Genomic DNA, 27,488 nt, shown 5'->3' with positions numbered 1-27,488 from the left:
CCGCTGGCTCTCCCGCGGCCCCGCATCCCATCCCAGCCGCGTAACCATCTCCTCTGCTTTACCGGGCGCTCGCCCCAGTCCCCGCGCCCGTCCTCACCAGCTCGTCGTCGAGGTCGTGCGCCACCTGGTGCAGCTCCTTAGAGGCGAGCAGCAGGCGGCGGCGCTCCTGCAAGGGCTCGAGCAGGCGCACCAGGCGCTCGCCCACCGCGTTCTGCCGCTCGCCCACCAGCTCCTTGCTGGCCGGCTCCAGCGGCAGGGCGGCGGTCTGCGCCTGCAACTCTCCCACCTCGCGGTACCACTCCTCCACCTGCGACTCCATCGACTGTGGGGACAGGGGCACAGTCAAAGGGCTCCACCCTCCCTCTCCATCCTGTTGTGGCTCCCCAGTGCCTTTATGGTGACAGCCAAACCCCTCGCCAAGGCGCACCATTTCCAACTAGGCCCCTGCCCAATCCCCTCCAGAAGCTCTACGCTCCTCCTTGATATCGCCACAGGCTAAACTACTCCTGCCTCAGGGCCTTCGCCTTTGCTATTCCCTCTATCTGGCATGCTCTTCCTTGTCAATTAGATTTCAGCTCAAACATTATCTTCTCACAGCGGCTTACCTGGCCCGTTGGGCTAAAGTGACCCATTCATTCATTCATTCGTTCTCAGAACGACCCTTCAAATTTGGTGATATCCCTATTTTACAGGGGTGGAAACTGAGGCCCAGAGAAGTTAGGTAATTTATCCAAAGAGTCAACCTTTCCAAATGTCATAAATATGAAGTTATAGTGATTTAAGTGGTGCGTATGCCATAAGGATAAACACAGAGTGCAAAAGCAGACCCAAATACCCTGGAGAATTCATGCATTTTATAGATGCCATTTCAAATCCCCAAGGAAAAGATGGATTATTCAGTGAGTGGTCATGGGCCAATTTAGCTGGATACCTTCCTCCCTCTTTATGCTGAAAACAATTCCAGATGGATTAAAGACTTAAATGGAAAAGTAAATCCATAAGGCCCAGAAGAAAACATGGGCAAATGCTTTTATAATCTTAGGATGGAGGAAATCTTTCCAGCCCAAAAAAAAAAAAAAAAAAAAAAAATCATAAAGGAAAGATTTATAAATTTGGCCACATGAAATACTTTTGCATTAACCAAAACTCCTAGATGTAGTGAGAAGGCAAATGACAACCTGAAAAAAATATTTAACATAACTCCTATTATTAGAACAAGGAGTTAGTTTCTTTGATAATCAAAGAATTCCCTTTATTCTGCTTCCTCTGTCTTCATTTACCACCATCAGCCAATTCTGTCTTTACTTGTGGCTTTTTTATTGGTCTCCTGCTTCTAGAACGCGAGCTTCTACTTCTTCTTCTTCTTCTTTTTTTTTTTTAGAATGGGAGCTTCTTGAGGGCAGGGTTTGTGCCGGTTGACCTCAGTATTCCTGAGCACCTAGAACAGTGTCTGGCATGTAATGGGTCGTTGGTTGTGATTCGATCAACGCACAGATGAATGTCACTGGCAAAGAAAAAGACTGCCCCCGTGTGAACAGGCACCTCTCCCAGTGAACAGGCAACACACAGAAATAAAAATAAGCACGAGGGGCACCTGGGTGGCTCAGTCATTAAGCATTTGCCTTCGGCTCAGGTGGTGATCCTGGGGTCTTGGGATCAAGCCCCGCATCGGGCTTGGGATCCTGGGGTCTTGGGATCAAGCCCCGCATCTGCTGAGCAGGGAGCCTGCTTCTCCCTCTCCCACTCCCCTTGCTTGTGCTCTCTTGCTATCTCTCTCTGTGTCAAATAAATAAATAAATAAAATCTTAAAAAAAAAAAAAAAAGCATGGGGAAGAAAAAAAAGCCTAGTCTCACTAATCAGCAGGAAAATACAAATCAAAACAAGTTACCCTTTCTTGTTCACCAGATTGGCAACCTATTATTAGCAAAGATGCAGGGAGATGGACAGGCACACTCAGCCGCTGTCAGCCGGTGGTGGTGGAAATTAGCAGAGCCTTTTTGGAAGGCAATTTGGCAGATCCTATCAAAATGCAAAAAAGTTCATATGCTTTGACCCAGCACTTGCACTTCCACTTCTAGGAATATAACTAAGGAAATACTGGCTCATGTGCATAAAGATGTTTGCCTAAGGATCACAAGCAGAGTTTGTAATGGGAAGTAACTGGAAACAAATATGATGCCCACCAAGAGTGAAATGGTTAAACAAATCCGCATCAGCACGGAATAATGGCCAAGACTTGCTGTTAAGAGAAAATAACTTAGAAAATACATTTGAATATATTATATTTGTCATGGGTTGTGCATGTATAAAAATTCCCTGGAATGAACAAGAAATTAGTCACAGATGGTACCTATGGGCAGGGGAGGAGAACTCAGTGAATGGGGACAGGGGTGAAGGAGAGACTTGTCACATAGGATTTTTAATAAAGTGTTTGATGTCTGAGCCATAAATTGTAATTATTAAAAATTTTAAATTAAACATTACAAATTAAGATTATTCAAAAACCACATAGGTGGGGCGCCTGGGTGGCTCAGTAGGTTAAGCAACTGCCTTCAGCTCAGGTCATGATCCTGGAGTCTTGGGATCGAGTCCCGCATCGGGCTCCCAACTCCATGGGGAGTCTGCTTCTCCCTCTCACCTTCTCCTCGCTCATGCTCTCTCTCACTGTCTCTCTCTCAAATACATTTTAAAAATCTTAAAAAAAAACAAAACAACAACCCACATAGGTAGTTAGTAAACACATAGAAAGAGAGCTAGCAGGATGCACCCCAAATCATAGCTGAGGTTCCTTTTGGGGTGTGGGGACGGGAGCTGCTGTGGTTAAGGGAGACTTTATGTTTCACTGAAGACTTCTACGTTAGTAAGATCTTTAACCAAAAGAATATAATTATGTATTACTTGTGTGACTCGAAACAGAAGGGGGGAAAGCCATAAAAGAAAACAACATTACAATAATGAAATTAAGTGGTAACAGATTACAGCAAATGACTGCAACTCAATAGTCAAAATCCAAGAACCGAGTGAAGACTGTTCTTCCAAGGTTTCGCAGCCCAGAACTGTTTTGCCAGCTCAAGGTCCATCCCTTCTCCGCAGCACCTCCAACGTCCCTCTCACACCTGAGCTCTGAAGCGACTAAGAAAACCCTAGAGCTCCAAGGGTGGCCACATGAGCCAAGCTAACCAATCAAAACACTGAAACCACCCTGGCTGGTGGGGATGGGGTAAGAGATAGCATGTGACCTAAGATCAGCCAATGAAAGCCCACCTTTTAAACCTTTTTTTTTTTTTTTTTTTTTTTTTAAGGTAGGCGCCACACCCACCGTGGAGCCCAGTCTGGGGTTTGAACTCATCACCTGAGCTCAAGACCTGAGCTGACAGGTCATGATCCTGGGGTCCTGGAATCGAGTCCCGCTTCGGGCTCCCAACTCCATGGGGAGTCTGCTTCTCCCTCTCACCTTCTCCTTGCTCATGCTCTCTCTCACCATCCCTCTCTCAAATAAATAAATAAATATTTTTAAAAAATAAAAAAAAAATCTCAGCTCAGATCAAGAGTTGTACATTTAACCCACTGAGCCACTCAGGCGCCCCCAAACGCTTCCCTCTTTTGCAGGAAAAGTGTGTGACTCAGGAGGATACTCTCTTTCCCATGGGGTTCCTCAGTTGGTAGAACATAGGCCTGATGTGGGGAGGAGGGGCAACTTGCTGCTGACTTGCCAACTTGCTCCCGACAACGAGGCCAATAGAGAGGAAAGCAATGCCCAGAAACGGAGACAGATTGCTGAGGAGGACATAATTTGAGGAACTGATCCAGCCACGCCTGAAGCCGCCTACTGCCTGGGTTTTTCAGCAACGTGAGCCAAGAACCTCCCCATTAGCCTAAGTCAATGTGGCTTGAAGTCCTATGAACTGCACCCCAAAGAGTTCCAGCTGATACAGTTCACAATCCGTAGGAGTCATGAAAATGGTAAAAAACAAACGTTGTAACAAGCCAAAAGCACATAAAAGGAATTTTCAAAAGGCACAATTACAAGATGCAGAAATCAAAGAAAAATAAAAGAGTCATTCCAAAACCTTTTTCACTAGGCAAATCAGTGTACCAATGCGTAGAAAATCAAAATGCATTCAAATCCTGGAAACTTTTAAACATAATCTGAAATGATACTAAGTTCCAGTTCTCTGCTAGATGAAAACCTCTCCATAACATGCCCACAAGAGGCCGTGTGACCCAAGATGGAATAATTCCAGGACTAACACTTTTCTACTTCTGCAAGAATGCCATGTTTTGAATGCCCATTTAATGTGGATCCTTCTTTGCAAACATGAGCAAAGGAAACAGAAGGACGGTGGACATTAAATGTACAAAGAGAAGTTTAGCCTCCTTCAATGTTAAGGGAAATGCAAATTAAAATAACTTTAAGACAGGGGCGCCTGGGTGGGTCAGTTGGTTAAGTGTCTGCCTTTGGCTCGGGTCATGATCCCAGAGTCCTGGGATCGAGCCCCTCATCGGGCTCCCTGTTTGGTGGGAGTCTGCTTCTCCCTCTCCCTCTCCCCCTCCCTGGCCCCTACTCGTGCTTTCTTTCTCTCTCAAATAAATAAAATCTTAAAAAAGAAAATAACTGCAAAACAGTATGTTTCATTTCTCAGATTAGCAAAGGTGAGAAAGCTTGACCATGCCTAATGATGGGGACCACTCGGGGAGAGGATCCCTATTACGTGCAGGGGTGTCCACAGCCTTTTCACAGAGACACTAGGCAATATCTCTCAAAAAGTTTAATGTGTACACCTTTGGGCCCACAAATTGTACTTGTGGAGGACTCTCCTTTCCTTTCTTTTTAGATTTTATCTATTTGAGAGAGAGAGAGAACACAAGCAGGGAGGGGAGCAGAAGGAGAGGGAGCAGATCCCCTGCTGAACAAGAGACTGAGGCGGGGCTCGATCCCAGGACCCCAGGATCATGACCAGAGCTGAAGGCAGATGCTTAACCAAGGCATCCACCCAGGTGCCCCTGGAAGGCTCTTTTCTACAGAAATATTTGCACATAGGCTCAAATGCATATGGACGGGGATGTCTACTGTGGTGCTATTTTCACTAGTGGAAGATTAGAAACAGCCCAGACATCTCTCAACAGAGGACTGGTTAAAGAGAGACTCTTGAGTCACCCCATGGAATATTGTGCAACTAGGAGATCCATACATTCTTGGACAAGAAAGGACACCTGGTCCAGCCAAAGGGGCAAGCTTCCGCATGGTCTGCCTTGGTGTCACACGAATGTGTGCATCTACATGGAAGATATTCAGGGCATAGAGGAAACCATGACAAGAATGACAACCCCCCAAAAAAATAAAAAATAAAATAAAAAAAGAATGACACCCCCATGGGGTGACTGGGGGCGGTGCTCACTCAGCTAAGCGCCTGTCCTGGGCTCAGGTCATGATCTCAGGGTCCTGGGATCAAGCCCCGCATCGGGCTCCCTGCTCAGCAGGAAGCCTGCTTCTCCCTCTCCCTCTGCTCCAGTTCGTGCTTTCTCTCTCTCAATAAATAAAAATCTTTAAAAAAAGAAAAAAGAAAGAAAAAAAGAATGACACCCTGGGAAGTGGGACCATGTATGTGTGTGTGGAGAGGGCAGAAAGCCTTTTCACTTTTCATATGATATTTCTTACCATAACAACAATACTAGGTAACACATCCTGGTGCCTGCCCCCAAGCCGGCCAATGCTCTGAGCACTGGACTAGGAATAGTTTACATAATCCTCACAGCATAAGGGGCTGGGGGAAGAGGAGGATGTTTATTTCGTTCACGGTTGGATCCCAGTGCCTGGCCTTGTACCTGGCACAGAGTAGGTCTAACTGCCTTTGTTGGACTGATCCCCAGGCTGGTGTGTTGGGCCGTATTAGAAATTAAGAACTGTCGGGGCGTTAAAGCTTCTGCCTTTGGCTCAGGTCATGATCCCAGGGTTCTGGGATCAAGTCCCACATCGGGCTCTCTACTCAGCAGGGAGCCTGCTTCCTCCTCTCTCTGTGCCTACTTGTGATCTCTGTCAAATAAATAAATAAAATACTTTTTAAAAAAAGAAATTAAGAATTGTCAAAAATTAAACCAGCTGGGACGCCTGGGTGGCTCAGTGGGTTAAGCCTCTGCCTTCGGCTCAGGTCATGATCCCAGCGTCCTGGAATCGAGTCCCACATCGGGCTCCGTGCTCGGCAGGGAGCCTGCTTCTCTCTGTCTCTGCCTGCCACTCTGTCTGCCTGTGCTAGCTCTCGCGCTCTCTCTCTCTGACAAATGAATAAATAAAATCTTTAAAAAAAAAAATGAAACCAGCTTTACATCAAAACCAGAGGAGCCACGACGTACTGATACATTCTACCGCAAGGATGACTTTTGAAAACGCTGCTCAGGGAAAGAAGCCAGACACCGAGGACCACATATTATATGATTCCATTTATATGAAACGTCCGAAATGGGCAAATCTGTAGAGTCAAAGAGAAGATGCATGGAGGGAGCTAGTGGGAATGGCATTTCAGGGGGTGGGGTGATTTGCAAATACATGAAAACCACTGACTTTTACACATTAAAAGTATGCATTTTATGGTATGGAATTAAATCTTAATTTTATGAAAAGACATTAAACGTAAGAAAAAAAAGCAAAAGCAGAAGAGCCTACTTGGGAAAAAGCCTCAGTCACTAGCCACGTGGTATGTAGGAATACATAAGCTTTGACCCCCAGATCATTCTCATCCCTACTTGGATCCACCTTGCTGCTTTCCCATTTTCCAGTTGGGGAAACTGAGACTCAGAGAAGCAGTCCCTGGTCCAGAGTAAAGACTGCCACAGCCACAATTTGAACCCGGAGCCAGGTGACCACAAAAATCCTAGCGGCTCTTAGTCACTCTGCTTCTCTAGAATGGAGGCTCAGAAAGGAGGGGTCACTTGCCCTGGGTGATGCAGAAGTGGGATGGGGGGGGGCTTCAAACCCTGGCTGTGCCACTGCTGTACCCCGATTCTCCCTCTAGGCTGCACTGAGCTCAGGAAGACATATGACACAAAGAATGGCGGGGGTGGGGGGAGTGTTTCCTTAGCCAGAGAAAATGCCTTGCTTGGGGCGGGGGGAGCTTGCGGGGGTGAAGTGGGTGGTAAGGAGTCCCCAGGGACCCAGCCCAGCAGCTGCAAACCCTCCAGTGCATTTTCCCCTGGCTGGGCCCCCTCCGATGGCAGGAGCCCAGCTTCCCCCACCCGCCCCAGGCAGGAGCTCATGGCTGAGCCAGACCAGCTGGTCAGGCCCCTGAGGACTGGCAAGCGGGGGCCTGAAACACCGCCATCTGGTCCCTGGGCCAAGAAGGCCAGTTGGCCAGGAGGCTCTGAGAGCGGACTCGGGGTCACATGGCCTCCATCTCAGGTGGGCTCTCAGAAGCCTGCTGCAGTGGCTGGGGCAGGGGATGCAAGAGAGGACCCAGGAGGGCAAAGGGATCAAGGGACAGAGGCAGAGATGAAGAATGGAAACCAAAAGAGAGGGAGAAAGTAAGAGAAGCAGAGACACGGACACAGGAGATGGCAACTTGCAGAGTTTCCACACAGAGGATCTCAGGGACCAGGATGGAGAGACCTGCTCAGAGAGAGGCCAAGGGGGCAGACCACTCACAGATCCACACCCCTTCTGCCTGAACCAGACGGCTCCAGCCCGGCCTGGCCCCAGGGCTGGAGGGGTGCGGCAGCCAGGAAATTTGCCGGCTGGATGGCAGCCGCCCGCCCTCCTGCCTGTGCCCAGCATCTGAGCTCCCAGGCGGCCCCCAGGGACAGCGGGGGGCCTTGGGCAGCTCCTCCCCTCCCCAACAGCAGCTCCTGAGGCCCAGCTGGGCTCCATCTGGGGGTGGAGGCCTACTGAGACACTCCCCGCCGCCTTGGGCTCCCTCTGCTGGGGAAAGTCCTGTGCTGGGGCCTGCCCCTGCCTCCCATCTCTGTGTGACCCCCAGCCAGACCCTTGTCTCCGCTGGGCCTCGGCCTTGCCCTGGAACCACGCTTCAACAGGGCTTCCTTCTGTGGGGAGGCAAGAACAGGAGGCCCCCAGTCCTTCCTCCAAAACCTAAACGCCCAGAGGAAAGAGGGATGTTCAAGCTCACCGGTCACCTGAAAAAATACAAATGCAAACACCCATGCATGAGAAAAATCAGACTGCAAAAAATCTAAAATGTCTGATGATACAGGTGTTGGCGAGTATGGGCAGAAACAGGAACTGTCACAGGCCGCTGCGGAGAGAGCATTAACTGGGAGCAGACTTCGGGCAAGCCATTTGGCAAGATCACATGAACTGAAGGCCCTTCTAACTTTTGGGACTCTATTAACATTTCATATATCACCCCTCAAAACAATTTTTTTTTAAGATTTTTATTTATTTATTTGACAGAGAGAGAAAGACACAGTGAGAGAGGGAACACAAGCAGGGGGAGCAGGGGAGGAAGAAGCAGGCTTCCCGCTGAGCAGGGAGCCCAATGTGGGTTCCTGGGATCATGACCAGAGCTGAAGGAGACGTTTAACCAACGGAGCCTCCCAGGCACCCCACAGATCCTCATTTTTTGAGAGCTTACCATATCCCCAATATCTTTCCAAGGGGTCTGCAAGGTTCCAACTATTTTATAAAAATACCAAGGCGCTGGGTGCCTGGGTGGCTCAATGGGTTAAGCTCTGGTCATGGTCTCAGGGTCCTGGGATCGAGCCCCGTGTCCGGCTCTCTGCTTGGCGGGGAGCCTGCTTCCCTTCCTCTCTCTCTGCCTGCCTCTCTGCCTACTTGCGATCTCTCTCTCTCTCTCTGTCAAATAAATAAATAAAAAATCTGAAAAAGATACCAAGGCACTATTTGCCTTTATTCTCATTCTCTCCCAAGGGTATAGTGTGGTTTTGTGGGGACCCTATGACTCATGCTTTTGCCACAGAAAACAGAACATGTGCAGAAGCAAAGGTAAGAATCTTCTAGTAGGGCGTCTGGGTGGCTCAGTGGGTTAAGCCTCTGCCTTCGGCTCAGGTCATGATCTCAGGGTCCTGGGATCGAGGCCCGCATGGGGGGGTATGTGTGTCTCTGCACAGCAGGGAGTCTGCTTCCCTCTGTCTCTGTCTGCCTACTTGTGACCTCTTTCTCTGTCAAATAAATAAATAAAATCTTTAAAAAAAAAAAGAATCTTCTAGTAAGCCAGACACGAAAGAGTTGCAGTACTGGAAACAGTGCCAATCTCCTAATTTTTTTTTTTTTTTTTGGCTTAGAAAAGAGTTATTCTTCATAAAAGAATGCTCTGGGGTTAATATAAAGAATGGATTTACTATCGTTGTTTTTATGTGAGTCATTTATTTGTTTTAGTGCAGTAAGTATTGATACGTAAAATGCACCGGAACCAAAGCTCTTTGGGGATCGCCATGATCTCTAAGTGTGGAAATGTGTTCTGGAGACGACACGTGGGGGCCACTGCTGTGTATAAAGCAATGACATCACTGGCGTCAGACTCAGCTCTGTGTGTCTCTTTGCTCCTTTGCCTGTCCTCCCGACCAGAACGTGAGCCCTGTGAAGGCTGCAGGTTTGGGTCACTTTTGCCCACTGCTGCTCTCCAGCACCGAGAAAAGTGCCTGGCATACAGTCCGTGCTCAGTGAACATTTGCTGCGTGAATGAATGAATAGATTCTAATCAACGTCTTTAGGCTTTGATTATTAGCTAACTTTTTCTTTCTTTTTTTCTTCTTCCCCCCCAGACCCTATGCCGAGCCCTCTAGCAGCGTAACTATGCAGGGGGCATGTCCAAAGGAGCGGTGAAGAGTCAAGGTCCTGGATTTGAATCCAGGCTCTTCACCTGCTCCCCTGGGCCAGTAAGGTTGCCTCTTGGAGGCTCCGTTCCCTGTCGTGGTTAGGCAGCATGCCTGGCACTCGGAGGCAGGGGCTGTTGCACCTCGAGAGGGGATAAGCAACATCTGCTTTCAAACTTCCAGCCAGTCTTGTCAAGCGATCAGATCCTGAGCACTGACCAGCGGCCAGCTAGGAGCCGAGACCATGCAGACCCTATGTCTATCCCCCAAGCCCTCCTTGCGTCCTAAGGGAGCCGCTGGCTCGCTGTGTGTTCTTGGGCCACATGCTTTACGTTCTGTGCCTCACTTTCCCCATTGGTAAAATGGGGGATAGTCACTGGACCAATCTCTTAGGGTTGCTGGAAGGAGTGAGTTACCATTAAATGGGTTCCCTCGGAACCCCCTTTCTGCTCTTCCAGCCCTTCTAACACATCTGAAACAAATCCCTCTATGAAATCCCCTCTGTGTGCAATACCTTGACTCAGGCTCCCCAGGGGCACGCAGAGGCCCTGTCGGGGTCGGCCAGGCCATACCTGTAGCTTCTTGAGCTGGCTGTTGACGGTGGCCAGGTCCCCGCCAGGATCCACGTCCTGCAGCTGGCTTTCCATGTGAAGGAGTTTCTTGTCCAGCTCGGCAAAGCTCTGCACCAGCTGGTCGGCCTTGCTGGCCTCAAAGAGCTGCCGCGCCTTGGCCTGGGTGGTGCTCTCCAGCTCGGCCCAGCACTGCCGGATCTCCCCCAGCTTTTTCCTCACCGAGGCCGCCAGCTCTGGCTTCTCTTGCATCAGTTGCTGGCCCTCCTGCCCCAGACAGGTGGGAGACAGGAAGGGAGTGGGAGGGGGCAGGTGGTGGGGATGGACAGAGAAGTATGGGGGCAATAGGACACAGGGAGAGACATGGAGACAGAGACAGGCCCAGAGATGGAAGGAACCAACACATGGGAAGAAGGATGAGACAAGAGACGGATAGACATAGAGTGAGGGACACAGGGACATGCCCATCAAGTCAGAAACATGGGAAGAGGCCCAAAGAAAGACAGATGAGAGAGAGAGAGATGGAGACAGAAGAGACGGGGGGAGAGCAAAAAAAGCAGAAAGAATGAACTTCAGTTAAACTCAAAGATTGATTTTGCCCCCTGCCACCATTTATGGGGCATCAATGGGTTTAAGACTGACGTGGGTATCCCCTTTGAGTCAGGGGAATGGGGGTACTGAGGGCTGTAGGTTTAGGGCTCCAACAAGAGTAGGGATCAGTTTTGGGGGTTGAGGTTGGGTTCCTCCAAGACTCAAGTCAAGCTCTTTGGTGGTCTAGAGCTACATATGGTACAGTACATATTAAAAATAACAATACCGTACCAATTATGTTCCTAGGTGCCTGGCCTTGTATTAAAGACTTTATATGTATGACTTAAGAGCCCACGGAAGTAGCAATGTTCATTGTTTCCTTATCTAATTGTCTTTCTTTAAAGTTTTATTTATTTAAGTAATCTCTGCACCCAACACAGGGCTTGAACTCATGACCCCAAGATCAAGAGTCAAATGCTCTTCTGACTGAAACAGCCAGGCATCCCTATTTCCTTACTTTTAAAGCAGAACAAACTGCGGCTCAAAGAGGTTAGCACAATTTGCCAAGGCTGGTAAGAAGCATAAACACAATTAAAACCCAGGGTTGGACGAATCCAAAGTTCACACCAACCCTGGGTCTCCCAGGACGGCTCCAGCCTGTCTGCTTGACCTTCCAGCCTAGGTGCTCCATGTGGAGTGAGGGAGTTTAGAGGAAGGGTAAAATACTGAACAACCAGACAGGTATGGTCACCATGCAGAAGAGATGTGAGCCATTTTACAGATGGCAAAACTGAAGCTCAAAGAGGTTACAAGAATAGCTCACGGCCCCATGGCAAGGAGCAGATATGGAAATCATCTGTTAAGGGTTCAGAGGGGTAGGAAGGGCAGGACAGCAGTGGTGGGTTCTGGAACTGAGATGTGGGTGCCCTGGAGGCCTCCAGCACCTGACACGGGCAGAGGGACGCTCTACATCCTCACCCTCTCGATCTTCTCCAGCCACTCCTTATTCTGAGCCAGCTCAGCCATGAATGCCTGGTGCCGGAGCCATCTCTTATGCAGCTTGTGGCCGTCTTCCCTCGTACCATCCCGCGCCATTAGCATTTTCTCATGGATCCAGCCATCCAGCTGTGCAGGACAGGGAGAGGAGCACAGCTGATTCCCCCAGCCTGGCACATACCCCTCTCCATTCCAGAACATCCCAGATTCAAAGCTTAGGCTGCTAGATTTAGGGGGAGGTTGGAAGGAAGGGATGGAAGAAGCTTTGCAAGTACGGTCTTTGTTGGGGGGTGGGGGGAGGCATTCAAGCTTTCTCCTAGGGGGTGGAGGATGGATGGGCATCCCCCAGAATGCCCAATCTCTTAGTTGCCCCATCCTCATGGCTGCCCTTCTCAACTCCTCATAAGCTCCCAAAGGCACAGCTTCTGGGCCAGTCAGCCTCCTCCCTCCCAGAGACAAATCAACCCTCCAAAACTAGACCTTCAGCTAATTTAGCTAACTTCCAATTTAGCCCCTGCCTCCCATGCCATTTTCCCAACAGCAACACTTTGACCCTTCCATCTAGTCTTAACCACTTCCAATAAGGACCAATTCAAGATTCTCAAACCATTCCCAAGGGTATCAAATGAAGCCCATATCTAGCGCTAACCTCCCAATATGGCCAGTTGAACCCCTAAACAAATTCCCAACTGGAGCCTAGTCTAATTCCCTCCAAACCAACCCTCCGATCTGGGGTAAACCCATCCCCCATAACCTATATCCAGCTTCCCTAATGAGCCCACAGGACTTCCCATGTTCAGGCCTGGGATTCCAAGACTGCAGTCCCCAAACCATGACTAGTTCTAGCCTCCAGCCAAAGGTAACAACCTCCCAAAGGTAAGCAACAGGGCCACCTTCTGGCTCCTCAAACGAGCCAACCCCCAAATCTAGCCCCAGACTCCTCAACAGGATCAGACAGAACCTTTCTATGCCAGCCCCCTTCCCAAATTAAAGCCAGTTCTACTTCCCCCACTGGCCAGCAAGACCAGTCATCCAAAATGCAAGCACAGAATAGCCCTCCCCTCATTGTCCTGAGCAGGACCAATCACAAGGTTGCCTTCTGAGCCCCCTTCAAGGCTTGTCCCCCAAGCCGGAATCTTCCCAACCACTCATGACCAAACCTGGCACCTGGGACATTTTGCTCCTCCCCCATCCCCTCCCCCCACCAAGTCACAAGATCCTCTTCTTCCCTCCTGAAAAAAAAAAAAAAAAAAAAAAAAAAGGGGAAAAAAAAAGACTCTAGCTCCATCTGAGAGGCAAATGCAGTCATAACCAAGGACAAATCCTGAGCCGGCCAAACCCCACCCTGTGTCCCTGGAGCATGTGCTCCCTAGGGGTCCAGGTCAGCTTCAGACTCCATCATACACACACGCACGCACATACAGACACACACGAGCCAAGTCCAATGCTGAACCCTCCAACTCAATTCACAGGTTTCTGACATACAGGGAAGAGCTCGCCAATGGCAGCCACAGCACACAGTGAAGGCAAAGCCCCTAAAGGAGACGGTACTTCGTCATCAAAGTAAAGTCCCCCCAGAGTGACTGACCCCCACCACCGAGGGCAAAGCTAGAGTCCTGAACAACGAAGGAAACGGCCCTCAAAATCATAGCCTCCAAACCCAGAACAGATCCAAGTCCCTCACCACCCAAAGCAGACCCCCCCCGCAAAAGTGATTCGCTCCCATAATTTAAAGCTAATACAGGTCGCGCAAGAACCAAGGAAGATACCCCTTAAAATTTGAGAACCCCCAGCCCCGGGGCAAAAAATCAGATCCCCCGTTACCCAGAGGAGAGCCCCCTAGAGAGAAGACCTCCCTAAACCCCAGGGCAAATCCAGACTACCTCCGGAGTAGCCTCAGAAGTCCCCCTTTTCCGATTCCCTCCCTTGGGACCCGGCCCCTCAGTCCCGCCCGCACCAGCACCGCGGACAGCTCCCAGCTTCGCTGCCCCTTCCCAGGGCTGGGGTCCCTGCGCAGGTCCGGCCCGCCCCCGCGCCGTCCGCGCCCCTCCTTCCCGCAGCCTCGCCGGGCGAGCACGCGCTCGAGCCCCCTCCCCCGCACGCCTCGGCGGGGACGCGCGTCAGCCCCCTCCTCTGGGCGCCCCGGGGACCTGAAGTGGCGGCGGCGTTGGCGGAGCGTCCCTGCGGCGGGCGGGCTCTCGCCCCTCCACTGCGACGGCGGTGGCAGCAGCGGTGGCGACCGCTGAGACTCTCGCGGACGCGCGCCCCCGCCCCCGCGCCGCGGAAGCGCGCCCGCCCGCGCGCGCCCCCTGCCTGCCTCCGTGCCCGCCTCCTTGCCCGGCCTCAGCTTGGGGGGGGGGGGTAGTGAAGGAGGATTCAGCACCTCCCTAAAGCATGGGGGGTAGGGATTAGTTCTGCGCCATCTCAGATTATTGCTTCTTGGTCCAGAACAATCTCACAAGAGGGAGAAGGAGCTCCTGGACCTAATGGAAGGGCAGGAGGGAGGGGGGCCTGGGACCTGGGCTACCTCAGCTTTGTGAAGTACGGGATGGGGTGGACTCCTAAACCATTTCTAATGAGAAGGGACTCAGATTCCTGTGCCTATCTCAGGAATATAGATACCGAATATGGGAGGGGTCCTAGAACATCTCATAAGATGTTCTGCCAGATGGACTTATAAAATGGGACTGCCAGAATAATCTCCATTGGGAAGGAGGGAGATAAGGTGTTCCTACGCCTATCTCTAGTGGGCTTGAATCCCAGACCCATCTCTAATGGGCTTGAGTTATGTGGAGGTGGGAGGTATGGAGGCCCTTGTCCATTTCATATGTGGAGAGAACCATCTCCCATGGCGGGTCACCATGGAGGGTGTCAAACCATCTTTAATAGGAGAAATTGGGGCCTGTTTCTGAGCCATCTTTGTTTGGGGGAAACTTAGGCACTGGATCGTTATGAAGGGGGGTGGTGATGATCCTGGGTAGACGGATGAGGCCGGGATCATCTCTGGGGTTTACAAAAATGTTCACTGGGCCATCTCTAATGCGACGCTCTTTTATGTGGTCCAGAACAGTTTCTATGGAATGCGGGGGGCGGGGGGGTAGCATGCCTCCGGAACCGTCTCTAATGGGGAAGAAATCCTGAGCCATCTCAGGATTTGGGGCGACCCTTCCAGATGTGTAGGTCATCTCTAAAGGGGTAAATTTTGATTCCTGGACACTTTTAAAGGGGTGGAGGCTTGTTTCTGGACCGTCTTTAACCGAAGTTGCGCTCTGGGTAGCTGGTCTACCCACTCCTGCCCCTGCCCGTCTCCCAGTACTCTCCCAGCAAGGCGGTTCTCACAAATCTCCTGAGAGAAAGGTGAGATCACCGCGCGTTCCCGCGGGACCCGTAGGCGCGAACGCGCGCCGTTGCCAGGGGCGCCCAGGGCCCCTCCCTCTTCCCCGCGGCGCGACGGGAGGCGGGGGCTGCGGAGCTTGCGCACTGAGGCTGGAACCCGCGCGCCTCCTGGCGGCTCCAAATGAATATCGCTCCACGACCCACTTAGACGGGGCGTCCCCGCCCGGAGGAGCCTCAGCCCTGGAGCATTTCCCTCCCTAGGAAAGAAGTCACCGGCCCTGCACAGCTGGAGGTCCTACCTCGTGGCAGTCTCGGAGGAAATGCTGCAGCCCAAGTTGGTCGTGTAGCTTCTGCATCCATTGCTGGGCCCGTAGTTGGTTTTCTCGGCTCCTGGGGATGAGGAGAGAGGGGCTGGGGCAAGCCTGGGTGGGGGTGGGGGACAATGGTGGAGGGCTGTGCGGGCATCGGGCTTGTCAGGGCTAGGAACCGAGGGCATATGTAACTGTGAGGAAGAGGAGAAAGTAAGGTGGGGATGGGGGGATAGGGAAAGACACATTGGTGAGGGCAGAGCCAGGGATGAGCCAGAGAGGGGCAGAGGGAGACAGAGAGAGAGAATGGGAGAGACAGACAGAGACCTGGAAAGAAATACAGACACTGAGAAAGAGTGACAGAAAGACACAAGCCCAGAGAGATAAGAGATTTGCAGAGTAGCGATACCAAGAAACAGTAAATTAGAAATCAAGAGACACCTAGAGAGAAAGAGAGAACAGGAGGAGGAGACAGACTCAGAGAGAGAGAGAGAGAGAGAGAGGTGCAGAGGCCTGCGGAGAGACAGATAAACACACAGACACAAGACCAGAGACAGGGAGAAACAGACCTCAAGAGGAAGTGATTGATAGAGACACCCAGACAAAGAGAAGGAAGCCCAGCGAGAGAAAAAAATAAGAAAGAAATGCATCAGGGTAGTGCCAGACAGACAGAGACCAAGAGCAGTAGACAAGGAGAGAGAGAGAAGAAGGCAGATGGAGGGAAAGTGACAGAGTCAGGGCAGGGACAAAAGGGAGAGGAAAAGGCAGAAAGGTGGCAAGATGATACCAGTAAAACACAGCTAGCCAGATGGGAGGGTACAGCAGAGCTGGAGAAAGGGAAGAGAGTAGGGCACAGGCAAAGAGGGTGGGCAGGCGCACTGGCAAGCAGGGTCAGACCTTTGGCCTGAGTGAACTGGCCTGGCTGGACCCAAGCCCCGCCACCCGGGAGCCAGCAGGGACTGCAGCCCCAGGCAGCCTGGCCTCCTGCCCACAGTACAAAGTGCCCAAGAGTCCTGGTGGAGGGGGCTGGGGACATCCCATTGTCCTTTGCCTTGAACAAGCCATTCCCACCTCAGGCCCTTGGCACTGGCTGCTCCCACAGCTGGGAAAGCTCTTCCCGCCTCCCATCATCTACTTAAATACCACCTTCTTAGTGAGGCCCCTCCTGATTGCTCTCCAACACTTTCTGGCTTTCTTTTCTTCTTTAATTTTCTCTCTTGCACTTAGCAGTGTTATATGTTACTTATTTGTCTTGTCTGTCTTCCCCACTAGGATGCCATCCCACCAAGGCAGGAATCTCTGTTTTGGTCACAGATGTATCCTCAATGCCTAGATAAAGAGTCTCGCACACATCAGGTGCTCAGTATACATTTCTTGAATGAACAAATGAATGAATGAATGAGTGAATGAATGAATGAATGAGACATAAGGCAGAGGGAAAGAGAGATGACAGAAGCAAAGGTAAAGTATCTGGAAAGACAGAGAAAACAATGGAAGAGAACACAGAGTCAGAGAGAGGCAGATGGAGGGACAGAAAAACAGGGAGAGGCATGGAAGGAAATGGAGACACAGAGATATACAGATAAATGGAGGCAAAGAGGGAGAGAGGTCACCAAACACCAGGGGCGCAGCTGGAAGGAGGAACAGGACAACCCAAGCAAAATACTAATTCCCTTCTGCTCAGACTCAGCTCAGGAGCCAGGAAATAGGAAATGCCTCTGAAATTGAACTGACATCATCCCTCAGGTCTTTACCAGCCAACTTGCAAGCATCAGTCCTAGGAATGAGGAAAATCCCTCTTTTCCCAGAGGACGGAGGGCAAGAAAACAACAGTGGTCATATCCTTCATATCCAGGCTCGGTCACTTCCTGGCTGTGACCTTGGGTAAGTCAGTTCCCTTAATTGAGCCTCTAGACTGCAAAGAAGAGCACTTCACACACAGGAAGGGGCCAGGTTCCAGGTTAGGGGAGACACGTGGAGGGACTAAGTGACAGGCCCTCAATCTCCAGGGTTGAGGGGTAGAGCTGGGACTAGCATGTGAGCCGCTGCCTCCAGCGAATGGATGTTTTTTGACTTCCAGAGGGTATGAAACCTGTCTCTAGACAAACAGACTGCGGCCTGGGAGTGAAGGGGGCAGGGATTGGGACCGTCTCTGTTCCTGCTGTGTTCCCAGCCTCACCCAGCACAAGCCTAGGGCGGATGCCCCCCTCGGGGCTCCCACAGCCCCCTGTATTTCTTCCATCCTGGTCCTGACCATTCTAGGCCGTCCTTGCCAGACAGCATGTGAGCTCTGTGAGGGCAGGAATCGTGTGCAGTCCTGGTCACTGCTATATGCCCCACAGGGCCTGGAACAGGGCATGGACTCAGTACCTGTTTAATTAGCTGAATAAATAATAGAATGAAAGGAGCAATTAATGACAGGAAAGGAAGGAAGGAAGAGGAATCACAGAACGAGCAGTCCCCCAGGCTTCACCTCTTCATTCTGCAGAGCGTGGCATACAGCAGGTACTCATGAAATGTGGGGTAGGGCGCCTGGGGGGCTCAGTGGGTTAAGCATCTGCTTTCGGCTTAGGTCGTGATCCTGGGATCCTGGGATGGAGCCCCAAATCGGGCTCCCTGCTCAGCAGGGAATCAGCTTCTTCCTCTGTCCCTCTCCCCTGCTCATGCTCTTTCTCTTTCTCGCTCTCTCTCAAATAAATAAATAAATAAATAAAATTAAATGAATAAATAAATAAGTAAAATCTTAATTTAAAAAAAAAAAAAAAAAGGTGGGGTAAAGGAAGGGCAGGTCTAGCCTGGCACTGGGAGCCCCAGCTCACGAGTTTACACCCTCAGGATCAGACTCCCCATGAAAGTTCCCCTTAGAAAATTCCAGCCTTGTCCCAGATGAATTTAGGGGAAAAGGACCTCTGAGCCCCAGACAGAGGAAGGGCTGTGGTCTCCGGCTGTGGATGGTAGTGGAAAGACCAGGCATGTTTTCCATCAGGATGGAAGGACAGAAAGAGGGGTGCTGGGCCGTCGTTGACTCACCCCAAGAGTCAGAAACAGCGATGATGATCGAAATCAGCCTGGAAGAGGCCCTATGAGAGGCTCTACTTGAGGGCTGGGATTTGGGCGGGGAGGCCGGTAGAGAATAATGTTTTGCTTGGAGTGCCTAGAAGAGTGCCTGGCACCCAGTGGCTATTCAGTAAATGTCTTTGTCTAATTAGTGCAAGGACAGACAAGAGACAGGGCAGTGGTGAGACAGATGGTGGCCGATAACATGCAAAGGAGGCATGAAAGGGACACAGAAACACACACGCTCTGTGTGCTTCCAAGGGAACGGGGCCTTCGGGGCCTGCCCGAGGAGCTCAGTCACCGTTTCCAAAAACCCAGCACGCCGGGGCGCGGCATCCTGTCTGGAAAGCTAGAACAGCACCTGTGTCTGGCCTTTAGCTGCTGGATCTGGGGACAAGCACAGCAGGAGGTGGGCATCTAAGAAAAGGTCACATTTTCACCACCTGACCAGCTACGCCGGGCTGAGGGCCGCCTTGCAAAAAAAAAACCTTCCCTGTATATCCCAAAAAGGGTTTCCCACCACCAGTTAGTCACTTTTTCACAAAACATCAAGTTACATCAAATCTAAGCCAGTATGGAATTAAAGGGACGCTGGAGAGTGGGCAGAGAAGCGGAAATGCAGATGGAAAGGCGAGGAGCCCTGACCGCTCCCTCCCTGCCCTGTGCCCCCAACCAGCAACCTACTTCTCTAGCAGCCGGGTCACAGACTCCTGGGCCTGCTCCCCGTAGATGTTGCCCTGTCTCAGGAGGCCCTCGGCCGCCTGCACGGCCACGTGCATCTTTTGCTGGTTCAGCTCCATCGTGGTGAGAAAATCCCGGTGTCTCTTGAGCGCTTCCTCCACTGTCTCCACGGTGCCCGGGAGCTCTGGACCCGACAGTGCCATCTCCTAGGGAGAGGGGAGGGGGAAGAGGGAGGGGTGGTGCTCAGGTCAGCCCTGCTCAGTTCCAGGACCTGGGAGATGCTGCCAGCCTGGCATTCCCCCTTCCTTTGTCTTCCCCACCTTGCTCACCGTGCTCTAGCATCGAACCTGCCAGGCAGGAGCCCACCTCCGGGCCTTTGCCTATGCCAGGCCCTCTGCCTGGCAGTCCCTCCCTCCAGATATCCCCCCTGCTTGGCTCCTTCACTTTCTTCAGGTCTCTGACCATCTGCCAAAAAATACCACCCTCCACCCCAGCCAGATCCCCTCATCCTGCTTTATTATTTTTCATAGTGTACACCCAACGTGATATTATATTTGTATGCATTTACTTGTTCATCCTCTTCTCCCCCCTAAACACACACACACACACACACACACACACACACACGAAGGTCAGCTGCATGAAGGTGGGATTTTGTGTTTTGTTTCCTAAGGCTAGTGCCTGGCACAGAGGAGGCATTCAGTGAAGATTTAGTTCATCCATGAAGCCTGAACTGGGTGCTGGGTGACCTCAAGGAAGTTCTTTCCCTCTCAGAGGTTAGTTTTCTAACTGGTAAAACAGGGGGTTCAGAGAGGTTCTCTTAAGGCCCCCTCACTCCCATATTCAGTAGCCTCAGAATTCCTGGGGCTCCCTGTCTGTCCCCCTAGATAATCCTCAAACTGGGTGGGCTTTCTCTGAGATAACCAGCATAGGTGGTCACCCTTTCTAAAATGGTGTCTAAAGCTTGTGGGTACTCTTGGACAATCTGAGAACAGGATGTTCTACCTTGTCCGAATCCTCAAACTTGCTTCCCATCCCAGAATGACCTCCAGCCAGATCAGCTGTTCCCAGATACCCACAGCACCTTGCTTGATTTCTTAAACCATACACAGTTGGTTCCCCTCTGCAGAAAGCATGTAAACTGCCATCCCCAAAGGTAAGATTATCTGCTCATTTGGGCACCCATAACCACATAATCCACAATCAACTGCTAATCCGGATAACCTCTGAGCCTGAATTACCTATTTCCATAATTTTGATCCCCCACCATCCACCCCAAGATCTTTGAAGTCCTTTAACCATCACCAATCAACCTGGCGATCTTATTTCCTTCCAGACAATTCACAAACCCCGGGGAAGTCACTGTAACGTGTAGCCAAGTGCTTTACTCACTTGGGATAGTCCACAAGTTGTCAGCCAGCCGCCTGGGATAACACACCAGTCTGCCCATCATAATCCTCAAATCCTGTTACGCACACGCCCGCACGTGTTCACACTGGCTGATCCACAAACCAGCCAGCCATCCCAGATACCCTCCCCGGACCTCGGAGCCACGAACCCGATGACCACTGCAAACACCGCTCCATACATTTCCCTGTCTCTGTGAGCCCCCTCGGCCTCAAGCCCCCACCGCGCGAACCCCGAGGCGGCCACCTGGTTGTGGAGCACCGCGCAAGCCTGGCGCAGGTCGCGCAGAAAGAGCTGGTAGACGTGTGCCTGCACCAGGGCCTCCCTGCGTGCCTCCCACAAGCCGAGCAGCTTGTGCCAGCCAAGTTCCAGGTGTGGCAGCCACTCGTCGAGCGCCAGGCCCGGGCCCAGCTCGGCGCCATCCGCCGCCAGCAGCGCCTCGCTGGCTGCCACGATGCGCGCGTAGTCCTCCTCGCGCTGGTCCACTTCCTCCTTGAGCGCGGCGTGGCGAGCCAGCAGTGCGTCCGCCTCTTCCAGGCTGCCGGGCAGGGGCCCCTCGATGCCGCCCGCCGCCTCCTGGGCGCGCACCAGCCAGTCCAAGAAAGCGTCCAGGTCGTGCAGGAAGCGCTGCAGGCGCCCAGCCGCAGCCACCGCCTCGCCACACGCCTGAGCCGCGCTGGCCAGCGCGCCCCACTCAGCACCCAGTTCTTGCGCACCCTGGTGCAGCCGCGCCGCCTGGGCTGGGAAGCGCACTGCCAGCAGGGCGGCCTCCTCCTGGAGGGCCGCCTGGCGGGGCTCCAGCGCTTGCAGGGCCGCCTCCAGGCCGCTCAGGCGCCACTGCAAGGCGCCGCCCGCTCGGGGCGCGCTCTCCACCGCCCTCCGCTTCTCGCGCACTTGGGCGCGCACTTCGGCCACCTCCAACACGTGGTTCTCCACCAGCAGTACGGCGCTCATTTCCTCTTTGCGCTGTTCCACCAGCTCCACGATGCGGTTCCACCTGCCCGGGGCGGGGCGGGGGGTAAGAAGGGCGGCTTGAGGAGGACCTCCTCCCGGGCCTGGGGAGCCCAGGGACCTGGGGAGCCCATGGACCTGGGATAGAACCCGGCCACTGTGTGACTTTGGAAAGTCACTTTATCTCGCAGAGCCCCGGCTTCTGCCTGTGTAAAATAAAACCCTACAAGGCACACTTGCTTAGAGCAGCAGTTCTCAAAATGTAATCTGAGCTAGGTCAAAACCATCTTTATAATAGTGCTAAGATGCTATTTGCTTTTTCTCTCCTATTCTGTCCCCAGAGCCCAGTGTAATTCTGAGGTAGCATGGCCAAGAATGAACGCAGGAGCACACCCCAGAGCTCAGCTGCCTTCTCAACCAGACAGCAAAGAGATCTGCAAAAATACAACACAAAGCCACTCTTCTCGCTGTATTTTTTTTGTGTTGAAAAGTAGTTATTTTTCATTAAAAAAAAAAACACCAAAAACATTAGTGACATTAACATCCTGGGTTTATGATTGTGTTTTATTTTTTTATTTCTATTTTTTTTCAGGAAGGCATATGTTTATTAAATCTTATCTAGCCAGGCATATGACTGTGGTTTTTTAAAAAGATTTTATTTATTTGACAGAGAGTGACAGCGAGAGAGGAAACACAAGCAGGGGGAGTGGGAAAGGGAGAAGCAGGCTTCCCACTGAGCAGGGAGCCCAATGTGGGACTTGATCCCAGGACCCTGGGATCACCACCTGAGCTGAAGGCAGATGCTTAACCACTGAGCCACCCAGGCACCCCATGACTGTGATTTTAAAATCACAGTAAAACTTAATAGTTTTACATTTCTCAGTATCAGTTTATAACATAGTAAATATTGATAGATACAACCCACAAAAACAAGCTCTTTGGGGCTCCTAACAGTTTTTAAGAGGGATGTTGAGCCCAGAGTGTAAGACGTGCTGGCTTACGACATCAGATATGGTGCTGGGTCCAGCAAATAGAAACTGAGCATGTCCCATGAGCCACGGGCTGAGGATCAAACTGCAGAAAGGCAAACGTGTTCTATAGCAAAATAAGTTAATGGGGAAAAAATTATGTATTGCTCTGTGCCCTCAGGCAAGTGATGATACTTCTCTCGTTCTCAGTTCCCCTTCATAGGTTGTGTGTGGTCCAAGCTGGACTGCCTGGAGTCAAAGCTGACCTGTCTGCCCTTTGGTAAGTAATCCTCCCTGTGCCTCAGTTTCCCTATCAGTAAAATGGACGCAATCATAGCACAGCACCTACCTCATGGGTGTTGTGAGAGTCCAATGAGTTATGATTTATGAAGTGGGTCAAACAGGACTTGTGCACTACTATTATTGATTGGGGACAATTTGGGGGAGAATATCAAACTCTTTTCTGCCTCAGCTGTGCTCCCTGCCTGGAATGCTCTGTACCCTCCAGTCCCTTCCTGTGTGTGGCTGGCTCCTTCTCATCCCCTCTGAGGGCCCTGCTCAAAATGTCATGGCTGACCACAAGATCTAAAATCACCTCCAGGCCCCTGGTTATGTTCTATCAGGTCACAAGAATTCTCTAAGGATCTTGTTCATTTATTAGTTTATTTGTCTCTCTGTCTCTCTGTCCCCTCCAGAATGGACATGCCACAGGGCAGAGATTAGGACTCTGAAATCAGAAGAACCCAAGTTCAGGGGCGCCTGGGTAGTTCAGATGGTTAAGCGTCTGACTCTTGATTTTGGCTCAGGTCATGGTCTCCCAGTGATGGATCGAGCCCTGCATTGGGCTCTGTGCTGGGGACGAAGCCTGCTTAAGATTCTCTCTCTCCCTCCACCCTGTTTTGTGCTCTCTCTCTCTTAAAAAAAAGAAAAGAGGGGCGCCTAGGTGGCTCAGTGGGTTAAGCCTCTGCCTTTGGCTCAGGTCATGATCTCAGGGTCCTGGGATCGAGCCCCGCATTGGGCTCTCTGCTCAGCAGGGAGCCTGCTCCCCCCCACCGCCTGCCTCTCTACCTACTTGTGATCTCTTGTCTGTCAAATAAATAAATATTTTTAGAAAAAGAAAAAGAAGGGATGCCTGGGTGGCTCAGTTGGTTAAGCCACTGCCTTCAGCTCAGGTCATGATCCCAGCGTCCTGAGATCAAGTCCCCCATCAGGCTCCTTGCTCAGCAGGGAGCCTGCTTCTCTGCCTCTGCCTGCCACTCTGCCTGCTTGTGTGTGTGCGTGTGCTCTCTCTCTGACAAATAAATAAATAAATAAAATCTTTAAAAAAAGGAAAAAAAAGGACCCAAGTTCAAGATCTGCTTTGGCCAGATTCACCATGTGACCTTGGGCAAATTATTTCCTTCTGATCCATACTTTCCTCATCTGGAAAATGGGGATAATGTCCATTTCAGTGAGTGTTTAATGATATGTGGCTAAAGCACTTGGCCTATACCTTTACTAAGCAGCAAATCGTTAATGTTATTATCATTTAAGGGCCTGATGCTTTGAGACTGCCAAAGGTAGAGAGGTTTTAAAATCCCTGGTTACTGGAATGTTACAGCAGAGTAGTTAAAAACAGTCTTTGGAGTCAGACAAATTCAACTTCACATCCCAGCTTGAGCCTGTAATTTGCTGTGTGACCTCAGGCCAGTGTCTTCACATCTCTGAGCTCCTGCTTCCCCTCTGACATGGGGCAATTTGTGCCCCATAGGGTTGCTGAGAAGACTCAGTATAAGTGCTCAAGACCCCAGCTCCGGATTCAGACAGAACTGGGTTTGATTCCTACTTATCGGACTGAGTAATCACGTTATGGATTTCACCTCCCTGGATCAGTGTCTTCATCTATGAACCCTACCCATGTTGGAAGAACAGCTGGTAGTGTTCTAGAGGGAAAGATACTACTTTGTTACCATTTTAAAAGAGTTCTGAATTCTGGAAACTTTACTATGGAAATTGGGATATTGGAAGATAAAACCAGGCACACAAAGTGCTTAGAAAAATTCCTGGCAGAGAGTAGATCCTCAGTGAGTTGTTTCTATACAAGTAAACTAATAACCCACTAAAATATATTATATCCTCATTTTATCACATCATCACTAATACCACGTATTACCATGTTCCCCCAAGATTTTGCTGATTTCCTAGGTAGTCATTACCACCTCAGGGAGTCGAAATTGCACATTCTTGATTTCTGACAGTTGAGTAAATGAGGAAAAGAATGATGGAAAGAACAGGTAAGGACTGGTGTGAGGCCTCAGGCCCCGCCTACCTGCTGTTAAGGTGGTCCTGGCAGGAGCGCACCTCGTCTGAACTGGGGTGGCCTCCTTCCACCAGCTCCTGGACTGTGTGGTTCACATCCAGGACACGGCCCATCAGACTGTTCATCTCCTGGTCCAGACTCTCAAATCTGTAGGAGGAAGATGGTCCTGCTCAGGTAGGCCTGGACCCTGGGGACCTGCCCACCTCTTGGCCTTCTCCTGCGTTTCCTTCTAACTCTTAGCTAACTCCCTTAGCTTTCTTTCCCACCTTGCTGGGCCATCCCATCCATCCACACAGTCTCAGTTCTCGTGACCCTGCTCTTGTGACCCCCATATCTCTCTCTGCAGCCTCAACTTCATTCCTTTGGAACATGTCCGCAACCTCAAAGCTGCCGGACTCCTCCACGGGGCTCCTCCCAGCCACTGTGACTCAAACCAGCATCAGTGTCTTCCCCCAAACTGGTTTTCCCCTGGGTCCCCATCTCAGAGGCAGCCCCACCATCCCCTAGGCCACAGCTCTGGGTCCTGTTTCGGACAATGACCCTCCCCAGACTCTTGACCCCCATGGCCTCTCCACTTGGCCTCCTAGCCTGGTCCAGTCCTGTCCCTTCCCACCCGGGGCCCCACCTGGGGCCCCTTTCTGGGCTCCCAGCCACCATTCTCAACTGCTCCAACACATGGCAACTAGGGAGATCTTTTTAAAGCTGGGCACAGCCCTCGCTCTTTTAAAACAGTGCCCAAAGCTGTGGCTGGATAACTGCGGGCACAGTAAGGGTAGGGACCGGGCCTATGTGTCAGCGATGGTCAGCACAAGACCTAGAACACAGCGACAGCTCAGTAAGTATCAACTGAACGAATGAATGGATGAATAAAAGGGATCTACCACTAATTTCTCATTTACTAAGTCAGCCACAGACGAGTCAGTATCTCACATATCACGTATCAAGGGGTGGCTAAGTGCTGTGAAGAAACAGCAAGCAGGGTAATGATGGAAGAGAAAGTGACAGGGTTGGAACTACTTCATGAGCTAGGGAGGTGACGACTGTGCAGGAACTGTGGCAGTCGCAGGGGAGGGCCAGGCTGGGGTGTCTCCGGAGAAGCTTCAGTTAACTTCCCGCCAGGTGAATGTAAGCCTCATAATAATAGCAAACGCCCCGGAAATGCTCCCTGCACCCTGGCATTTGCGAAGTGTCCTACAAGTACTCATTACACGTCACCCGCGAGGTGGGGACTACTATCATTCTCCTTCCCTCAGCTGAGCGGAAGTGGGAACTGCTGAACCAAGGAAGCGAGACTGCGTGAATTGAGGAAGGGAGCCCTCTCGCAAAGTCCCGCGAGGGCGTGCTCACCGGTGCTGCACCACCTCCACGTCGTCGAGCGAATCGGGCACGCGCATGGCCAGCAGCCATTGCTCCTTCTCCCCGATCCACAGCTCGCACGCGTGCACTTCGCCAAACATGCGGTAGACGGCCAGGGCGTCTCGCAGCCACTGGCGCCGCAGCGCGGCCACCTCCGTCACCTCGGCGAACAACTGCTCTGCCTCCACCACGCGCACCTGCAGTGCCACCACCAGCGGCCCGGCGCCGCTGGCGCCCCCCAGTGTCGCCAGCTGACGCCGCAGGCCGCCCACGGGCCCACGATGCGCCTCCACCTCCCCCGTGAGCGCGCGGTGCTGACGGGCCAGGCGGCGGCTGGACGCCTCGTCGTGGCCGAAGTCGCCCGCGGCTGCGAGGCGGTAGGCGTCGCGAAGCCAGTCCAGGAGCCCGTCAAGGTCAGCGCCGAACTGGTGCAGCGCCCGCGCCTCCTGTAGCCGCCGCTCGCGCCGTGCCGCCGCCTCTTCCAGCCGCTGCCAGCGCCGCCGGGCGCTCGCCGCGCGCTCCGCCAGGCCCGCCAGATGCACGGTCTCGGCGCCCCGGCCCACGGCGCCTCCGGCAGCAGCCAGCTCCTCGCCGCGCCGCAGGGCCTGCTGCATCAGCGCCCGCCGCCCGCCCAGCTCGCCCTGCAAGATCTTGTGCTGCGCCAGGAGGCGCGCGGTGCTGGACAGGTCGTGAGCACCGCCCGCCGTGCCCCCCGCGCCCACTGCGCCGCCGCCGCCGCCCGCCGCCTCGAGGAGGCGCTCCTTGTCGCGGGCCCAGCTCTCCGCCTCCTCCAGCTCCTGCAGCAGCGCCCACAGGCTCCGCGAGGCCTCCAGCTCCGCGCGCCGTCGCGCCGCCTGGTCCCGAAGCTCCGCCAGACAGCCATGCACGTGGTTCACGCGGTTGCAGATGACCTGCGGGTCGCAGGGCTGGTAGCCTGGGCCGGGAGAAGGTGAGGATCCCGGTTACGCACGGGCCAGGGGGCGCCCGAGAGCCAGGTGCAGGCCACCTGCCCTGTCCTTGTCCAGATAGGGTTCATCAGGTGCCAGGGTGCGCGTCCCCTCCCCTAGGCAGCCTTCCCGGACACGCTGTCTGGAGCAGGCGCCTTCTCCCATTCCCCGAGGCTTCTCTGCTTCCCCTATCCCACACCTGACCCCTCTGCCTGTGCCCACCCCCCACCCCCATCCTGGCACTGACCCCTGTGGCCTACCATTGCCTGTATTTTACCCTCACAGGACTGGGAGCCCCACG

General features: G+C 52.3%; 1 protein-coding gene across 7 annotated transcripts in view; it reads right to left on the bottom strand.

Moving 5' to 3' along the window:
- Positions 1-27,488, bottom strand: part of SPTBN4 (spectrin beta, non-erythrocytic 4) — a 71,407-nt gene that overhangs the window by 17,418 nt on the left and 26,501 nt on the right. For 4 of the 7 annotated variants that reach the window (XR_006816218.1, XM_045987767.1, XM_045987769.1 and 1 more), the window contains 8 exons: positions 26,232-27,174; positions 24,894-25,031; positions 20,913-21,663; positions 19,263-19,465; positions 15,513-15,603; positions 11,860-12,006; positions 10,354-10,617; positions 98-322 (listed from right to left, as the gene is read on the bottom strand). Coding sequence is in view for 6 of the 7 variants with exons in the window: in XM_045987767.1 (XP_045843723.1) it covers positions 98-322; positions 10,354-10,617; positions 11,860-12,006; positions 15,513-15,603; positions 19,263-19,465; positions 20,913-21,663; positions 24,894-25,031; positions 26,232-27,174 (2,762 nt within the window). In the remaining variant the exon portion in view is untranslated. Of the gene's footprint in view, positions 1-97; positions 323-10,353; positions 10,618-11,859; positions 12,007-13,834; positions 13,932-14,027; positions 14,126-14,260; positions 14,284-15,512; positions 15,604-19,262; positions 19,466-20,912; positions 21,664-24,893; positions 25,032-26,231; positions 27,175-27,488 lie in introns of those variants that run through there. The other 3 variants (XM_045987773.1, XM_045987771.1, XM_045987772.1) reach the window with 3 other exon arrangements.

This window comes from Meles meles, chromosome 19, assembly GCF_922984935.1.
Source record: "Meles meles chromosome 19, mMelMel3.1 paternal haplotype, whole genome shotgun sequence".
NCBI lineage: Eukaryota > Metazoa > Chordata > Mammalia > Carnivora > Mustelidae > Meles > Meles meles.
Note: the sequence above shows the minus strand (reverse complement) of the source record. Positions and strands in the feature narration are given on the sequence as shown.